At 35.7% G+C, this 14,494-nt stretch overlaps 1 protein-coding gene across 1 annotated transcript in view; it reads left to right on the top strand.

Moving 5' to 3' along the window:
- The first annotated feature begins 1,368 nt into the window (after positions 1 to 1,368).
- LOC150092969 (uncharacterized) overlaps positions 1,369 to 14,494 on the top strand; it is a 34,572-nt gene continuing 21,446 nt past the window's right edge. The window contains exons 1-2 of the mRNA XM_090413879.1: positions 1,369 to 1,504; positions 9,914 to 10,658. Of these exons, the coding sequence (XP_090270005.1) occupies positions 9,923 to 10,658 (736 nt within the window). The 5' untranslated portion in view covers positions 1,369 to 1,504; positions 9,914 to 9,922. The remainder of the gene's footprint in view (positions 1,505 to 9,913; positions 10,659 to 14,494) is intronic.

Below are 14,494 nucleotides of genomic sequence, written 5' to 3'. Positions count from 1 at the left end.
ATGTTGCATATATCTTTCTCGGTAATATAATTATTAGCCAATCTCTCCTAGCTAGGGGGAGGGGGGATGAACAAAATATTTGTTTCATCTAGGTCCGAACACCTTGTCTGCTCTGGCGATTCCCTAGATGTGTAAGATACATTTAATATCACTTGTTAGCTGTCAGTTGAGCACAGATACCTGTACTCTAGTCATATAAGAATTTTGGTGATGGTTACTAACAAGTAATAGTAAGTTTTTCGTTGCCCAAATATAAAACTGCAATGTTGTGGAACCGTAGTGAAATTAAAGTTTTGTATTTACTGCAGTTTTAAGATATGTATACGTATAGAAATACAATATTACATTATTATGAAATTAATATTATTATTAGTTGAATCTGAACCCTGAACAGACCCTCCCCCAATATTTGTAGCGCCTAAGGCAAAAATACATATGGTATATGCCCATATACCATATGACTAAATAAATAAAACTTATAAATCAAGCTAACAAACTGTTTAAAAAATATGTTTTATCCTCCTAACTTAACAAATATACCTTCATAACGACAAAATAAAAAAAAAAAAATATGACTAAACCTATGACTTTTATGTGACTGAAAGTCGGCAAAATATCAAAAAAAAAAGCAGAATTTAATTATTATTGTACGTGTCTGGGTGTTGATGGCCTGGCAATGTTTGGATGAGTAATAAAATAAATTCATATATAATTCATAAATTATTATATTTATTCAATAAAATTTATTTTTCTTGCTTTTCTGTTGACAGTAATGTCAAATTAGATAACCTTTCAAGATAAGAAACATATAAGATAAGATGATACATCGTTTGGTTTGTAACGACATATACACCTTATCGTTTGGTTTGTATATGTTCTTAACACTTATTTTATGTGATTTGATTCAGAATATTTCCTCTTTTATCTCTTATTTAATTTTTTTTCTTTGGTTTGTGATATGCGGGGCCTCTTGATTGGATCTAGTGGCGACCCTGACCCTGGAAGTAATATATATGTTTCACTAAAATTCGAACGTTCCCGAACCTTAGTGCAAAAAAAAAAAAAAACTGTGTTTGTGTACAACAGACCGCTGTACCATTTCCCCTCTCCCATAATCATAAGACACGTGCGTAAGATTATAGGCTGACAGGACGAACTAAATATAACTGGGACAAAACATGTTTATAATCTCAATTTTAACACAGATAGAAACGTAACCACACTTCTCTACAATACGATTCTATTGTGTTCGAGCTACTTTTGTCATTTCCTGTTTTCGATCGTCTTTAGAACATTTCCAAAAATAGACACCAGAGGGAAATACCTGCGTCACGCTTTTCTAGTGCGCGAAGTATAAAGTTTGTCACATCGAAGAAAACCGATCATTTCGACGAAATTGTGCGTGGTTATATCCGTTAGCAGGTGATTAGGACAGAAAAATAGAATCTGTGGTTTATAAGGAACCAAGGTATAAAGTTTATTTAAATCTTACGAAAAGTAAAAGGTAAGATAAGTTTCTCTCTCTCTCTCTCTCTCTCTCTATCATTGAATTGCAAAATGATAATAAGCATGAATATCGGCTATACCCAGCAAAACGTATTAAGTTTGAAACAATTATTCAGCAAGAAATTCAAAATAATATATATATATATATATATATATATATATATATTATTTTAGAATTATATATAATTTTTTCTTTTATAATTATATATATAATTTTTTTTTATATTTGTATTTGTAATGTTTGTATTTATGCACATTTTTTCGTATTTAATTTTTTAAATAAAATATTCGTTATGCAAAGATTTATGAATAATTTTATTTGATTGACTTCAAAATTTCGCAAATAATTTCCAGAGAGTTATGTTTGTTTTCTCAATTTTTTTTCATTTTTTTTTAAAAATAAAAAAACTACATAAGCAGAAGGATACAAACTCTTATAAAAGCATGTTTTAGAATTATTATTCCGCGTCATTATTCATAAAAAAAAAAATGCGTATCAATAGAACTGAACAGAAGATATGACCTACAAAACTCTTTTTTGCAGTTCGCATATGGGCAGGAAATGGGTGTGGGTGATAACCTCAAAGCTTAATGGGATGGTTTTAGTAATTGGTTTTTGTTATTTTCACACCATTTTCCAAAGTGAAGCATTCCATGAATTTTCTCCCATTGTGCTACTGGAAATTGATTAGTTTTTTTTTTTTTTTAATATATTTACCCCACATATTCACGGATGATGGAAAATGGGACGTAGAGCTAGATACTCGAATTGGCTTAGCAAGCTCAATATTGCGGGAGCTTGGCCGTTCGGTAGTATTGAAGCGGGAGTTAAGCCAGAAGTCAAAGTTGGCTGTCTTCAATACAGTCTATGTCCCCATCCTCACCTATGGTCATGAGAGTTGGGTAATGACCGAAAGAATGCGGACACGAATCCAAGCGGCTGAAATGAGGTTCCTTCGAGAGGTTGCGGGGCTGACAAAACTCGACAGAGTCAGAAGCTCTGCAATTCGGGAACCCTCAATACTCAACCGCTGCTTCTCTGTGTTGAGAGATCACAGTTACGCTGGTACGGGCACCTGGTCAGAATGCCACAAGAGAGGCTCTCTCAGCAGGCCCTCTTTGCCAAGCCAGAGGGAGTGGGAGGCCACGTGGAAGGCCAAGGACTCGCTGGATAGATTATATCCAAAACCTTGGGTAGACACGTTTGGGAATCCCACCAGAACACTTGAACTTGGTGGCAGAGGATCGTGACCATTGGAAGTTCCTCTTGCAGCTGTTGCCCCCCACACCCAATTAGGAAGAGTGGGCCTTGAAGATGTATGTATGTATGTATGTATATTTACCCCACTCACAAGAGGCTGCAAAATGTACACAGCGCATCCATAAGGTGCATGTGTAAGCAAGTACTTGCGCTGTGAGAGAATCTCTGGAAGTTAAATGGCCTGGTCAGCAATGACTTTGACTTCAGGGCTATAACAGAAGGATCCCTCATACCCACAGTACGGATAAATGGGATAGAGTGGCCAAAATATTTAGACACTAAGTGACAAAAAAAAAAAAAAAAGAGTTGCACACATGTCGCTTTATTAAACATGTTTCTATTACTTCTTTTCTATTCTTTCTATTCCAATTTTCCAATTCGTACGTCTGAGCATTACACGAAGTGTTGTGTTCCATGATGTAGAACACTTCCTCCCAGATTACTTTTTTATTTTTACAATTTTTCAAATAAAAAAAAAATATTTAAACCATCGTCCCTTTCTGAGCTGAAGATTTTGAATATTATTAAACTAATCCATTTTGAAATAAGACTAGTTTTCGATTAAATATTTTCATTACATATGATTGAGTGTAATTACTTGGTGTGATTTATTATACACTGTAATCAGCGGTGAGCTATAAGGGGCTCGCACGAGCTCTTTGTTAAATTTTTCTCAAATTTGCGAGCCCTTTGTTCTTCTTGTTTACTTTTTTATTTTGAAAAAAAATTTTTTTTGAAACGTATTAAGCGACAAACTCATACCGTAACCTAACAAAAATTAGTCTATTCGGCAGTGTATAGATTATTTGGAATTATTGTTTCATCTCCTCTATAACGAATGCGCCCAAGTTTGAAAATAAAATAAGCGCATGCGCTATCTTAACCCTTCTCCCTTCTGGTAGCCAATTGTATGGTAAAACAAGTAGCCAATCAAATGTTTTATAAAAGATTATAAAATATTTCATTCTTATTATATTTTGATAGTTTAAAAATGTTTTTAGTATGTAAGATAAATTAACACAGTTGATTGTGTGCAAATATTTCATGTTTAGATCAAGAAATATTTGTTTAAAAATTATAGCCTTTAGAGGTTGATTGTGCTCTCGCACTTTTTGATTGGAATTTGTACACAAGCTGTATTAATAAACGTTTTTGTGTGAAATACAGCTTTTTTTTCTTTTTTTTTTTTTTTTTTTGCTCGACGATGCGAGACCTTTGTTAAAATTTTCATAGCTCACCACTGACTATAATTAATAATATTTGTACACAACGTGGAAATGCGTTAATAACATAAAAATCGTCTTTCTCAATTAGAAAGTGAGGCATGCTGCTTGTGATAAGGCCAACGTGTTTTCTATTTCGCCACTGAAAATAGAATTAAAACGATACCTGGGCGAACTTTTCATCTTTTTTTTTTTTTTTTTTTTAAATTCGTTTCAAAGTTTTATTTTGCGCTGAGTTAGTCGCCTCAACCAGGAACAATGAAAATTTTCCATTTTCCAAAAAATGATTCTTTATATATCTTACAAAGCAGGCAAACATCTATTAGCAACCTATATAGTTAAATCTATCCTATTTTCGCACTAATTTCCAAAATAAAGATACAATATGGCGATGTATTTTGCATTCTTTAGACAACTTGCAATTCGATTCTACCAAATTGCAAGCTTTCAAATATTTACAAAATTTTCTATATAAACATAATATAAACATCTGTCTATAAGCTTCTCCATTTCTTTATAAGCCTTTGATTTTCATTCAAAATATTTAGTTACTAGATATATGTATGACCTAACCGATTAACGTTTTTATTCCATTTTTATTTTAAAACTATTTTTTATTTACATTAAATCAATTGAAATCAAATCCTGACTGAATGACAAGCAATCTGTAAGAGCATTCTTATGTTATAAAGTATTTATTTTATTTTATAAAGTATTTATAAAATAAAATAAATGATATGCGATAGCATGTCTATTTGCTATCGCAAATAGACATGCTATCGCACTTCCATGAAAACTGATATTCGATAAGTCATACGTTCTCCTTACATTGTATATTCCTTAAATTACAGATAGTGTACTGAAATAATGTACAAAGAGGAACTTTTTGAACTGCTCATGGAGAGTATTCTAAACATGTATTTCATCAGAGGTGGATATAAGAAAACCTTCTTTCTTTCTCTGTTTGGACTAAACCTCAGTTCAACAAACCAACTGCATATCAGAACGAAGATATATTTGACAGATCATCGACCTAAAATTCAGAGGAAATCATTTATCAGCGAATATCATACACAAAGATCCAAAGGATTTCTTTTTAGCTTAACTGGGATTCGGGAAATCTGTTTCCTGAAGGAAAACTTAACAAGTTACATGGAGGCTGTTCGACACCATGTGTCGAACAGCCTCCATGCGTAACTCGACCAATGCCCGCTGCATCAACTCCGTCAGTTCATCATTCCGTGGATAAAGATCAGCTGTTCTTACACTCCGTTCTAGCATATCTTACACACGTTTAATTGGGTTACAGTCATGGGAGTTTGGGGTACAAGGCAATGTGTTGCGAATTCGTTGTCGTATTCCTCCAATCACTCAGTAGTTGTACGAGCCCGATGACAAAGTGCATTATCCTGTTGAAAGATGTGGTCGGGGAAGACCTCCTGCAGATATGGATGGAGATGGTCGGCTATCAGGTCCCTGTATCATTCGCCATTCATTCTTTGTTGGGTGATAACCAACGGACCTAGGGCATGCCAAGAAAAAGCTTCCCAGACCATAACACCACCTCCACCGGCCTGTTGCTGTTTATGCCAAATGCGAACCTGGCCATTGGAATAAGTGCAGCAGGAAACGGGACTCATCACTCCAGACGACCTTCTTCCATCTTTCGAGGGGTTTATTGCCGATTTCCTTGATCCATGCGAGGCGTTTGCGATGCCTGGCCGTCATCATGGTACCCTTGTTCGTCCCCGGCTGTGGAACCCTACAGCCAGCGATGCATGATACGGCACATGGTGCATGTGGAAATAGATCGAACTGTCCCCCTATTGTACTGGTAGTTGAGCTGTGAAACTGTTGCACGTCGTTGCTGAGATATCAATCGTAACACCCGACGCTCACCTCTACGATCAACCACGCGTGGCTGACCAATGTGAGCTCTTCTGCTGGATGTCTGTTCATGGTTGATACAGTAGCACGGGAGCAACCAACAAGTGCGGCTGTTTTCTATATACTGGCACCTGCTCTCCGGGTTCCAACTATCTGCCCGCGGTCAAATTGGCTTACACATCTCCCCATTACTGCAAACGTTTACTGAACTGATTACTTACAGGGATAGGTGTGCCCTATAATGTAGCCGCACATAACGTTGATATCACGTGGTACTTCGTTATCGCGCCGAATATGTAAATCGGAAGAGGAGGGTGTTCTTAATGCAAAGCTAACTCAGTATATATTCTCTAGCCATTGATGGGTACAACATGATCGCATGTTATGCCAACTGGGAAGTCGGACGGTTATACAGGGTTGCCGATGTTTTCATCAAGGAATCTAGGATGACTGTGAAAAGTCATCTACTGGAACAAATTCATACTCAAAATCAGAAAATTCCAGAGGGGCAGCATCAAGGTAAAAAAGGTGGAACTAGCGGAAGAGATAGAGAAGTACGACGTTGGCATGATTAAAAAAGAAAACAATGATTGGTAAGATTCTTCTAAGTAAAAAATATAAGATGCTACATTCAAGAAATAATGATCAGGACAAACCAAATGTAGCTATAGTATTTAACAAACACGAAGATAATCTTCTTGAATGGCAGGCACTTTCAATCAGATAATGAAGGCAAACATCAAAATGGAGAATGAGGCTTATTTTTGCCCATGATTCCACAGAGGATTATAAGGGAAAGAAGGATTTGTATAATGCTGACGCACTGCATCTAAATGGTTTGGTGCTAGGTGTCCAGAGAGAGAGCTATGTTCACAAATCATGCTGAAGCACAAATTCAGGAAAATTTAAGCAATTAGGGTTGTTGCACGTGAATGTGTGTGAAGGCATTGAGGCGAGTGAGTGACCAACAAATGCGGAATCTACTCTCTCAGGCAAAAATATCGAATAGAGTAGTCAATTCAGAAAATGAAGATGACTGATGGCCTAAAGGGGTGCTGCAATTTCTACGCTGAATTAGCTTTGCATTAGGAACACTTACCAAATAACGCACTGGTCCACCTCTCTATGCAATCACGGCTCGCAGACGCTTAGCAACAGATTGCACAAGGTGTCGAACACAGTGGAGTAGCTAGAGCAGTTGCCGCCCGGGGCGGTCCCTGAGTTTGCCGCCCCTCTCAATACACACCAAAAATACTAAAAAAAATCAAAACGACGTATAGTGAAATAAATTGAAACACCATGTTTATTTTTGAAGTAAAACTTTAATTTCAACATTCTAAAAAGTTATTTTTCTTGCTTTTCTGTTAGCAAAATCGTCGATGACGTTGGCGAAGTCTATTTCATAGTAATGTAGGTAATTCTTAATCAATTTTATTTAGAAAAGCTACTCTCACAACTAGCAACACTTACAGCAATTGTGAGGAAAATTCGTAGTAGTATTACAATATTTGGAACTGAGTTCTCGAGACTGTATTTCAGAATTAACTGCAAAAGTTCAAAGTGCCTCCCTCCGAACTGTCAATAAAATCGTTCTTAAATTCGTATATAAAATGTGTATATTTCATAAAGTAAATGGAAAAAATCACACTGAGTCCAAATCATCTGAACATACTAAAGAATGTGCTCCACATTGGATTTATAAAATTTTATAATATCGAGCATATTCAACCTGTATGTGGCGCCATCTATCTGCAGAAACTGTGACTAGCAGATGTATTTGATCGAATTATTGCCAGTAGATGGCGCCATTAATAGAATAGGTTTCTTTGCCATTAATAATATAAGTAGTTGCCGCTGGTGATTTAAGTGACTAAGAATTTTGTACGAAATAGAAACAATAAAAAAAAAAAGTATCTCCTATCCAAATTTTGTCAACAAATCCGATGTAGTGATGGTTTTTATGTTGTTGTAAAGCAACATAAACATTTTTTTTTTTCAGTTCATGATTTGCTATTCAGTACTTGAACTCCCATTATACATTTAAACAAGCTGGTGATTGATTTGACCTGCAAAAACAGGATTTTCCACGAAAAAATTGAGTATAACAACTTTCACAGTTCTTCGCTTACTTAAAAATATTCACTTTTTTTTTTTTTTTTCAATTCTAGCATCATACAAATGTCGTCCCTTCATAATTATATAGGCCTTATCTTTTCACCGTCCATCTTCCTGTTGTACAATAACTCCTTCAATAACATCAACACACTTTCTAGCCACATCCGTTTACGTGAATTCTGTTTCCATTTTGGATATACTTGCATTTTCCAATTTTAAAAATTAAAATAGTCTCCTATTTATTGTTTTAAATAGGAGACTCAGATATTGTTTTAAGAATATGTCAGTTTTTAGATACTTTATTTCTTTAATCCTATTCAAGCTGATTTAAGAGTTTATGGGGGGAAAAAAAGCTCCAGAGTGTAGTGGAGCACGCTGGATCGGTGCTCCTGCACTTTTTTTTCCTCCCTCGAGCTCTAAGTGGAATTTCTTGCAATAATAACTACATTTCAGAATATTAATATCGCAAAAATATTATTTAAAATTGTTATATTATTATTGTATACTTTTTATCCATATTCTTTTTGTGTAACCATGGTGTTTCTCTCTGGTTTAACCCAATACAGAACACAGTTTGCTCAGCTGAATCCCAAACTGTCAGCTCATCCTCGTTCATTCAATATCCGGTATATATCTATTAACGGAGAGCACCACGTGAAAGTGAGGATTGCTATTGCAATTTACCATCACTTAGGTTATCCATAAATTGCCAATCTTGTACGTTAACATGATGGAAATGTACATGAATTCTGCTGATTCATCTCAAGCAATCTCTAAGTTGATCCTCTAAGAAAAGATAGAAAACAACAACTCCCAAGACATCTGTATATCTCTCGCAATTATGATATATTTAAAGCAACAGCATTTCAAGAAAGAACACGATATATGTGATGCCATCCCTCACAATAACATCTGGCAGATTCGCATGATTTATCGTAATGACTGGGAAATTAACAGTAATCTAGCCCAGTTCAACTTGTAAAGACTGTAGTAAGAATTTTTTGACACTTCAGGTAAAACTGAAAAGTACTTTTCCAAACTTAAATGATGATTTTCCAATTATGCTATGGTTGAAAAATCATTCTATGATTTTTCAACCATAGCATAAAAATAGTTTTCCAAACTACAGTTCGTAAATCCACTCAGGCGTATCTTCAATGAAAAAAGCGAATCATGATCGAGCACACGTATATTATTTTGTAATGCTTTTCTGTAATGAGAAAATAAATTATGTCCTCACTGTTAGCCTAGTGGCCCTGCTCTTCGCAACCATATACCTGGGGAAGGCGTGTCCTAGGTTCGATTCCCGTCGGTGACGTGAGGAGCTGAAGGATCTTCCTCAGCCAGCCAAGTTAGCCGGTCTTGGACAGTAGGGTTTTTACCCCAGTTTATCCTGGAGTTTTTCATCCCACAAAAGCAAGCAAATCGGCTTGAGAACTCAATACTACGGACATAGGATACACCGGGGCTGACCACCTTATCCTGTGAACGGTTTGAGGTCCGATGATTAATAAGATATTATATTAATATATATATATATAATATAATATAATTAATAATATATTAATTAAGGAAGATGAGATGAGAAAATAAATTTGCTGGTCGAAGTAACCTCTATAACAATAAAACTGGAATACAATGCTAACCTTTTGATCTCATAGCAAAATTTTTTGATTTCTGGATTGAAATCATATATATATATATAACTCATCCCACGTGCATATGTTTGCAGCCTTTCTTGCTTCTTTCTCTCTGTCGCTCGCTCTTAAAATGTGACATTATTTAATAATAATACTAAAGAAATTTCTAAGAAATAGAAAATTATACTTTTTTTTATTATTTATGGTGTTTTTCTTCATTTTAATGTATGTAAACTGATTCTGGACCACGACTTATTTAAGGAAAATTTTATTTATCGCAGATATTCAGAATGCTTGAGATTCTTACTTTGCTTCTGATAATCACAGTAAATCAACTTCAACTATCTTCTGCTGAAGAAATTACAACAGACAACCCAGTTACCGAAGAGTATGTGTACAATCCATACGACGATCCTCACCATTCTCAACCTGATTTGTTCAAAAGTCCTTTGCATTTTCCTAGAATGACTCACTCGTTCGACCATGCTTGGATGCATCATTCTCCTGATCATTCTGCAAAGCCAACATCCAAGCATCATGCATACCATTCCAAAGCTACAAGACAAAAGACTGCCGTTACTACAACAACGTTAAGTGATGATGACGTCACTGAAAGATCAACGATTCATCATGGGCATTCCACACCCGTCACTGGATCTGAAACCAATGAAAATCAAGAGAATTCTTTTAACGAAAACAACGAAGTATCTACTCCCGAACAGGAAGTACATCGTACTAGTACTTCACCCACAGTCTTTAGACATTCTGGAACGCGTCCTACAAGGCATGATGATCATCATCACCATCATCATCATAATCATAATCGGTTAACAACTCATCTTTCTAAAAGGCAAACTCCAACGACAACAACCAATCGGCAGTTAATCGAAATGTTCACCACCCTTCCAACAAAACAAATACCGGCTTCCAGACACGGAGATATGAGAACGAAAGGACCACAAGAAGATGAAGAGAACGGTTCTAGAAGAAGAAGAGATAAAGAAGAGACGAAAACAGAAAAACCAAGTAAGTTCTTTTATGTTAACTTTTATACTCTTTTATTGCAAGATGGGAATGTACGAAAGGATAAATTTAGGGTGATGAACTTACAACCCGAAATTTTTACATTTTGGAAATACCTGTATGAAAGGTGTTCTGATATTTATTCTTCTCAAAATAGTCTAAAAAGTGTCTGCATTGTCTCACGACATTAGATTGTCAGAAGATACGGGTTTCAGCTTATTAAAAAACTATAACTTTTCTAGCCACCCCCCCGGTTTCAGATTTAACCTTTGAAGTTGATAAGCAGAGTTTTTATCACCGCAATGGGGGAAAAAATCAATCGTAGTATTCACACTATTTTCAACACGATAATTCCATATAGGATTAGCAACACGAGATGGCGGATGTCTGTCGTATCCTGGTTCACTTTCGTCTACGCACTCCACTGGCTAGAGATCACGCTGATTTTTCGCAATAGCAGCGAAGACTAACTTATTCACTTTGTGAAGTTTAAAAAAAAAAAAAAGGCTCACATTCTTCAAATCACCGGTTCAAATGTGTTAATAAATATGTGCTCAAATCATTCGGATTCGAAAATAAAAATTCAGAAAGGAATATATACACGTGACAACAACTAGACTGCAAATGATTAAAACGAGAGGCAATAAATAAATAAATAAAGTAAATAAAATTAAGGTAAAAGTAAATAAATTAATAAATTAAATTAAGTAAATTAATTTTTAAATAAATAAATTAAAATTTTAAAAATCAGCGCGAATGATCAAATCAGATAAAAATCAGCATAAATTTTTTTAATGAAAATTAAAAAAATAAACAAAATAAAATAAACTCCTGAATTTAGAATTAGCGAAAATGCCTTGCTCCGTCTACGTCTGTCATTCCTCACGTCTCTGGTGACATATCATATTAATAAAGATCGGCTACATTCATCGTATATTCTTTCATTTAAAAAAAAAAAAAATCTCTTGCTTTGTTTTTGTAGAATAAATTAATATTGTGATAGATATAATTAACATTTAATAAATCTACAGGTTTATTTTTAATTTTTTTAAATATTTTGGATAGAGTGTTATAATTTCTTCATACACCTTTTATTTTTAAACATAACGTTTCTAATGGTTATGGAAAGTTGTTTCTATTTCAGGCGGAATATGGAGCTGAGATGAATGAATCAATCGACCGTGAGATGCGGTGATTGATTCATTCAATCCAATACCCTTGGAGGGTAATGGATAGCAATGCTGTAGCTAATGAAGCTCTAACTGAGGCTCGGCTATTGCTGTTACCCTCCTGCCATGATCAGAGCTTTAATAATAGCTCAATAACCTTATCCCTACACTGTCCGCTACATATAACGGGGAATATGAAAAGCATTTTTGCTTCGCCCCTTTAAGCCAGTCCTTATAAGGACTATTTCAGGCTATTGTCCATTTAGATGGCGTAAGCGCTTCAGGATGACTTTTCAAAGAAGATATCCATGTTTTTCAAAATTTAGTTCGAACCAACGCCTCAAATTTAAATGCCATTTTTATATATGCACTTTCGGTTCAAATACGAGTTTATTTATTTATTTTTTTTAAAGAGTATGGGAGATTTTCGAAATACAGTACTTCCCTTCTGCACGTGTACATCTTTTTCCTTTCCCAAAGCAGACAAATAATCTTGAAACTATTGGAGTTCAGCTGAGGGCACCTTAGGTCAGGGCTTCATACCCGAACTTATAACTCCATATTTGGTTTGCTACGATGTTGGTGCAGTATGTTGAATCTAAAAGCAGTCGGATCGGTTCACCGATTTAAGGTCATAGGATATATCCAGTTGGATTTAAGGTCATATCTCCAGGCATATATTACGTTGTGTACAGAAACTTCTCGAATATGACATGAGAATTTTCGTATGAAATGCTAAAGTATAGTATAGTATGAAATAGTCAGAGGGTTATTTCTTATGTTTACACACACAGCTGATGGGTCTACAGATCGTTGACCTGCGATATATTAATTGAGTGAAGGTATCTCGAGTTCCCCTCGCCATCTTGTTCCTTTATTTCAGGTTATTGTCAGTATTATCCTCATCGTATTGTTTCTGTAAATTCTGAATAGTTCGTTGTTCACTGATGAGATATCAGATGAATATACAGGTCAACGTATCGCCTATAATTGTCACTAAGAGCCTTAATTGGCGATATTTAATCTATTCAATGAAGTGTTCTTAGTTCCACCTGGGCAATAACACGGAACAAACACTATCTTATTATACACTGATTTAATCATTGCCTATCGTGTTGTTGTCTGAAAAGTTACTTCGTCGCGACCATTTGAGGTCATTTGCTCAATAGCAAATCCTATTTTCAACGACGAGGTATGCATCTGATTTAGTGTGAACGAAGCCAAGGCTGTCCGCTTATTATTAATGTAGTTATAATGGATACAACTGGAACACCAGAGAAAAGGTGCAATTATGTCTTCATATAAGTGTCAACTTGTTTCAGGTTTCAGAAATAGCCCGCAACGTTCTCCTTGGTATGTGTGAATGAAGATGAGTCATCCTGAGATATCCAGAATAAGCAAATAGAAAAATTATCAAGTCATTTCAGGATGCTACTGAAGGTTAAACAATTTAGCAATATTTCGTTTTTAGATATCTCAAGTAATGGTTGTCTAAATAATGATCATGTAATTGATAATGCATCCTATGATTACACTCTAGCTAATTATTATTATTATTATTATTATTATATTCAAAAACAACACACAAGGTAGTACATTTCCAGCGGCTACAGTAATACGAGTGGCCAAACAGTAAGAAGCTAGAGTATACACCCACTGTCCAAAAAGAAACCGAACTTTTCGAAAATAGAAGAAACTAATGGCGCCACCTGTTGTATCTTTTTGTTGTCGAAAGCGGCAACCTTCCTTAGTGTTGTGTCAACTGTTTATGACATTTGTTTCATTAGAAGCCGAGTTATAGTGCCAAGAGTGACGGTGTTTTTGACGAACGGTCGGTCGTCACGATATTCATGCCGTACGAGACGAATTCTCGCTATCAATCGCTTCAAAACTTCGAGATAAAACCCACCATTGACCATTTGGCCAGGCGGAACGAATTCTTTGTGCATAATGCCCATGCCCTTGGAATCGTAGAAACAAATCAGCATTGTCTTTACTTTTGACTTCTCCAAGCTACTTTTTTTCGGATACCTCTCTTCTGGTGGTCTCCACTCAGCACTCTGACGCTTTCTTTCGGGTTCATACCACGTTTCGTCACCAGTAACGATCGTTTCAAGGAAGTTTGAATCCTTACGAGCGGTTTTAATGAGGTCCTTGCAGTGTTCAATTCGATACATTTTTTGGTCGTCAATCAACTTGTGGGGAACAAATCGCGAATTCAAATTACGAAGGCCCGAATTCTAGGTCAAAATGTTGTGCACAGTTGATTTTGGAATCCCCAATTCATCTTCAATCAATCTCACGGACGATTTCGAGTTTTCTTTGATGAAATCACGCACTTTTTGGATGTTTACTTCGCTCAGTCCAGTTTTTGGACGGCCAGCTTTTCGTCCTCCTCAAGCGTCTCACGACCACTTTGAAATCGCTTAAACCACTCGTAAACTTCAGTACGGGATAAGCATTCATCACCTTATGCTTTTTGAAGCATTTGATGCATTTCGGTAAAACGTTTACCAAGTTTAACACAAAAGTCAATTGCAGCTCTCTGTTTGAAACTCATTTTCCGACCGTTCGTCAAAACACACTGTCACTCTTGGCGCTATAACTCGGCTTCTAATGAAACAAATGTCATAAACAGTTGACACAACACTAATGAAAGTTGTTGCTTTC

This window comes from Typopeltis vanoorti, chromosome 24 (genome assembly GCF_054136105.1).
Source record: "Typopeltis vanoorti isolate ZY-2024b chromosome 24, IOZ_Tvanoo_1.0, whole genome shotgun sequence".
Lineage (NCBI taxonomy): Eukaryota > Metazoa > Arthropoda > Arachnida > Uropygi > Thelyphonidae > Typopeltis > Typopeltis vanoorti.
This window is presented reverse-complemented; position numbering and strand designations above follow the sequence as displayed.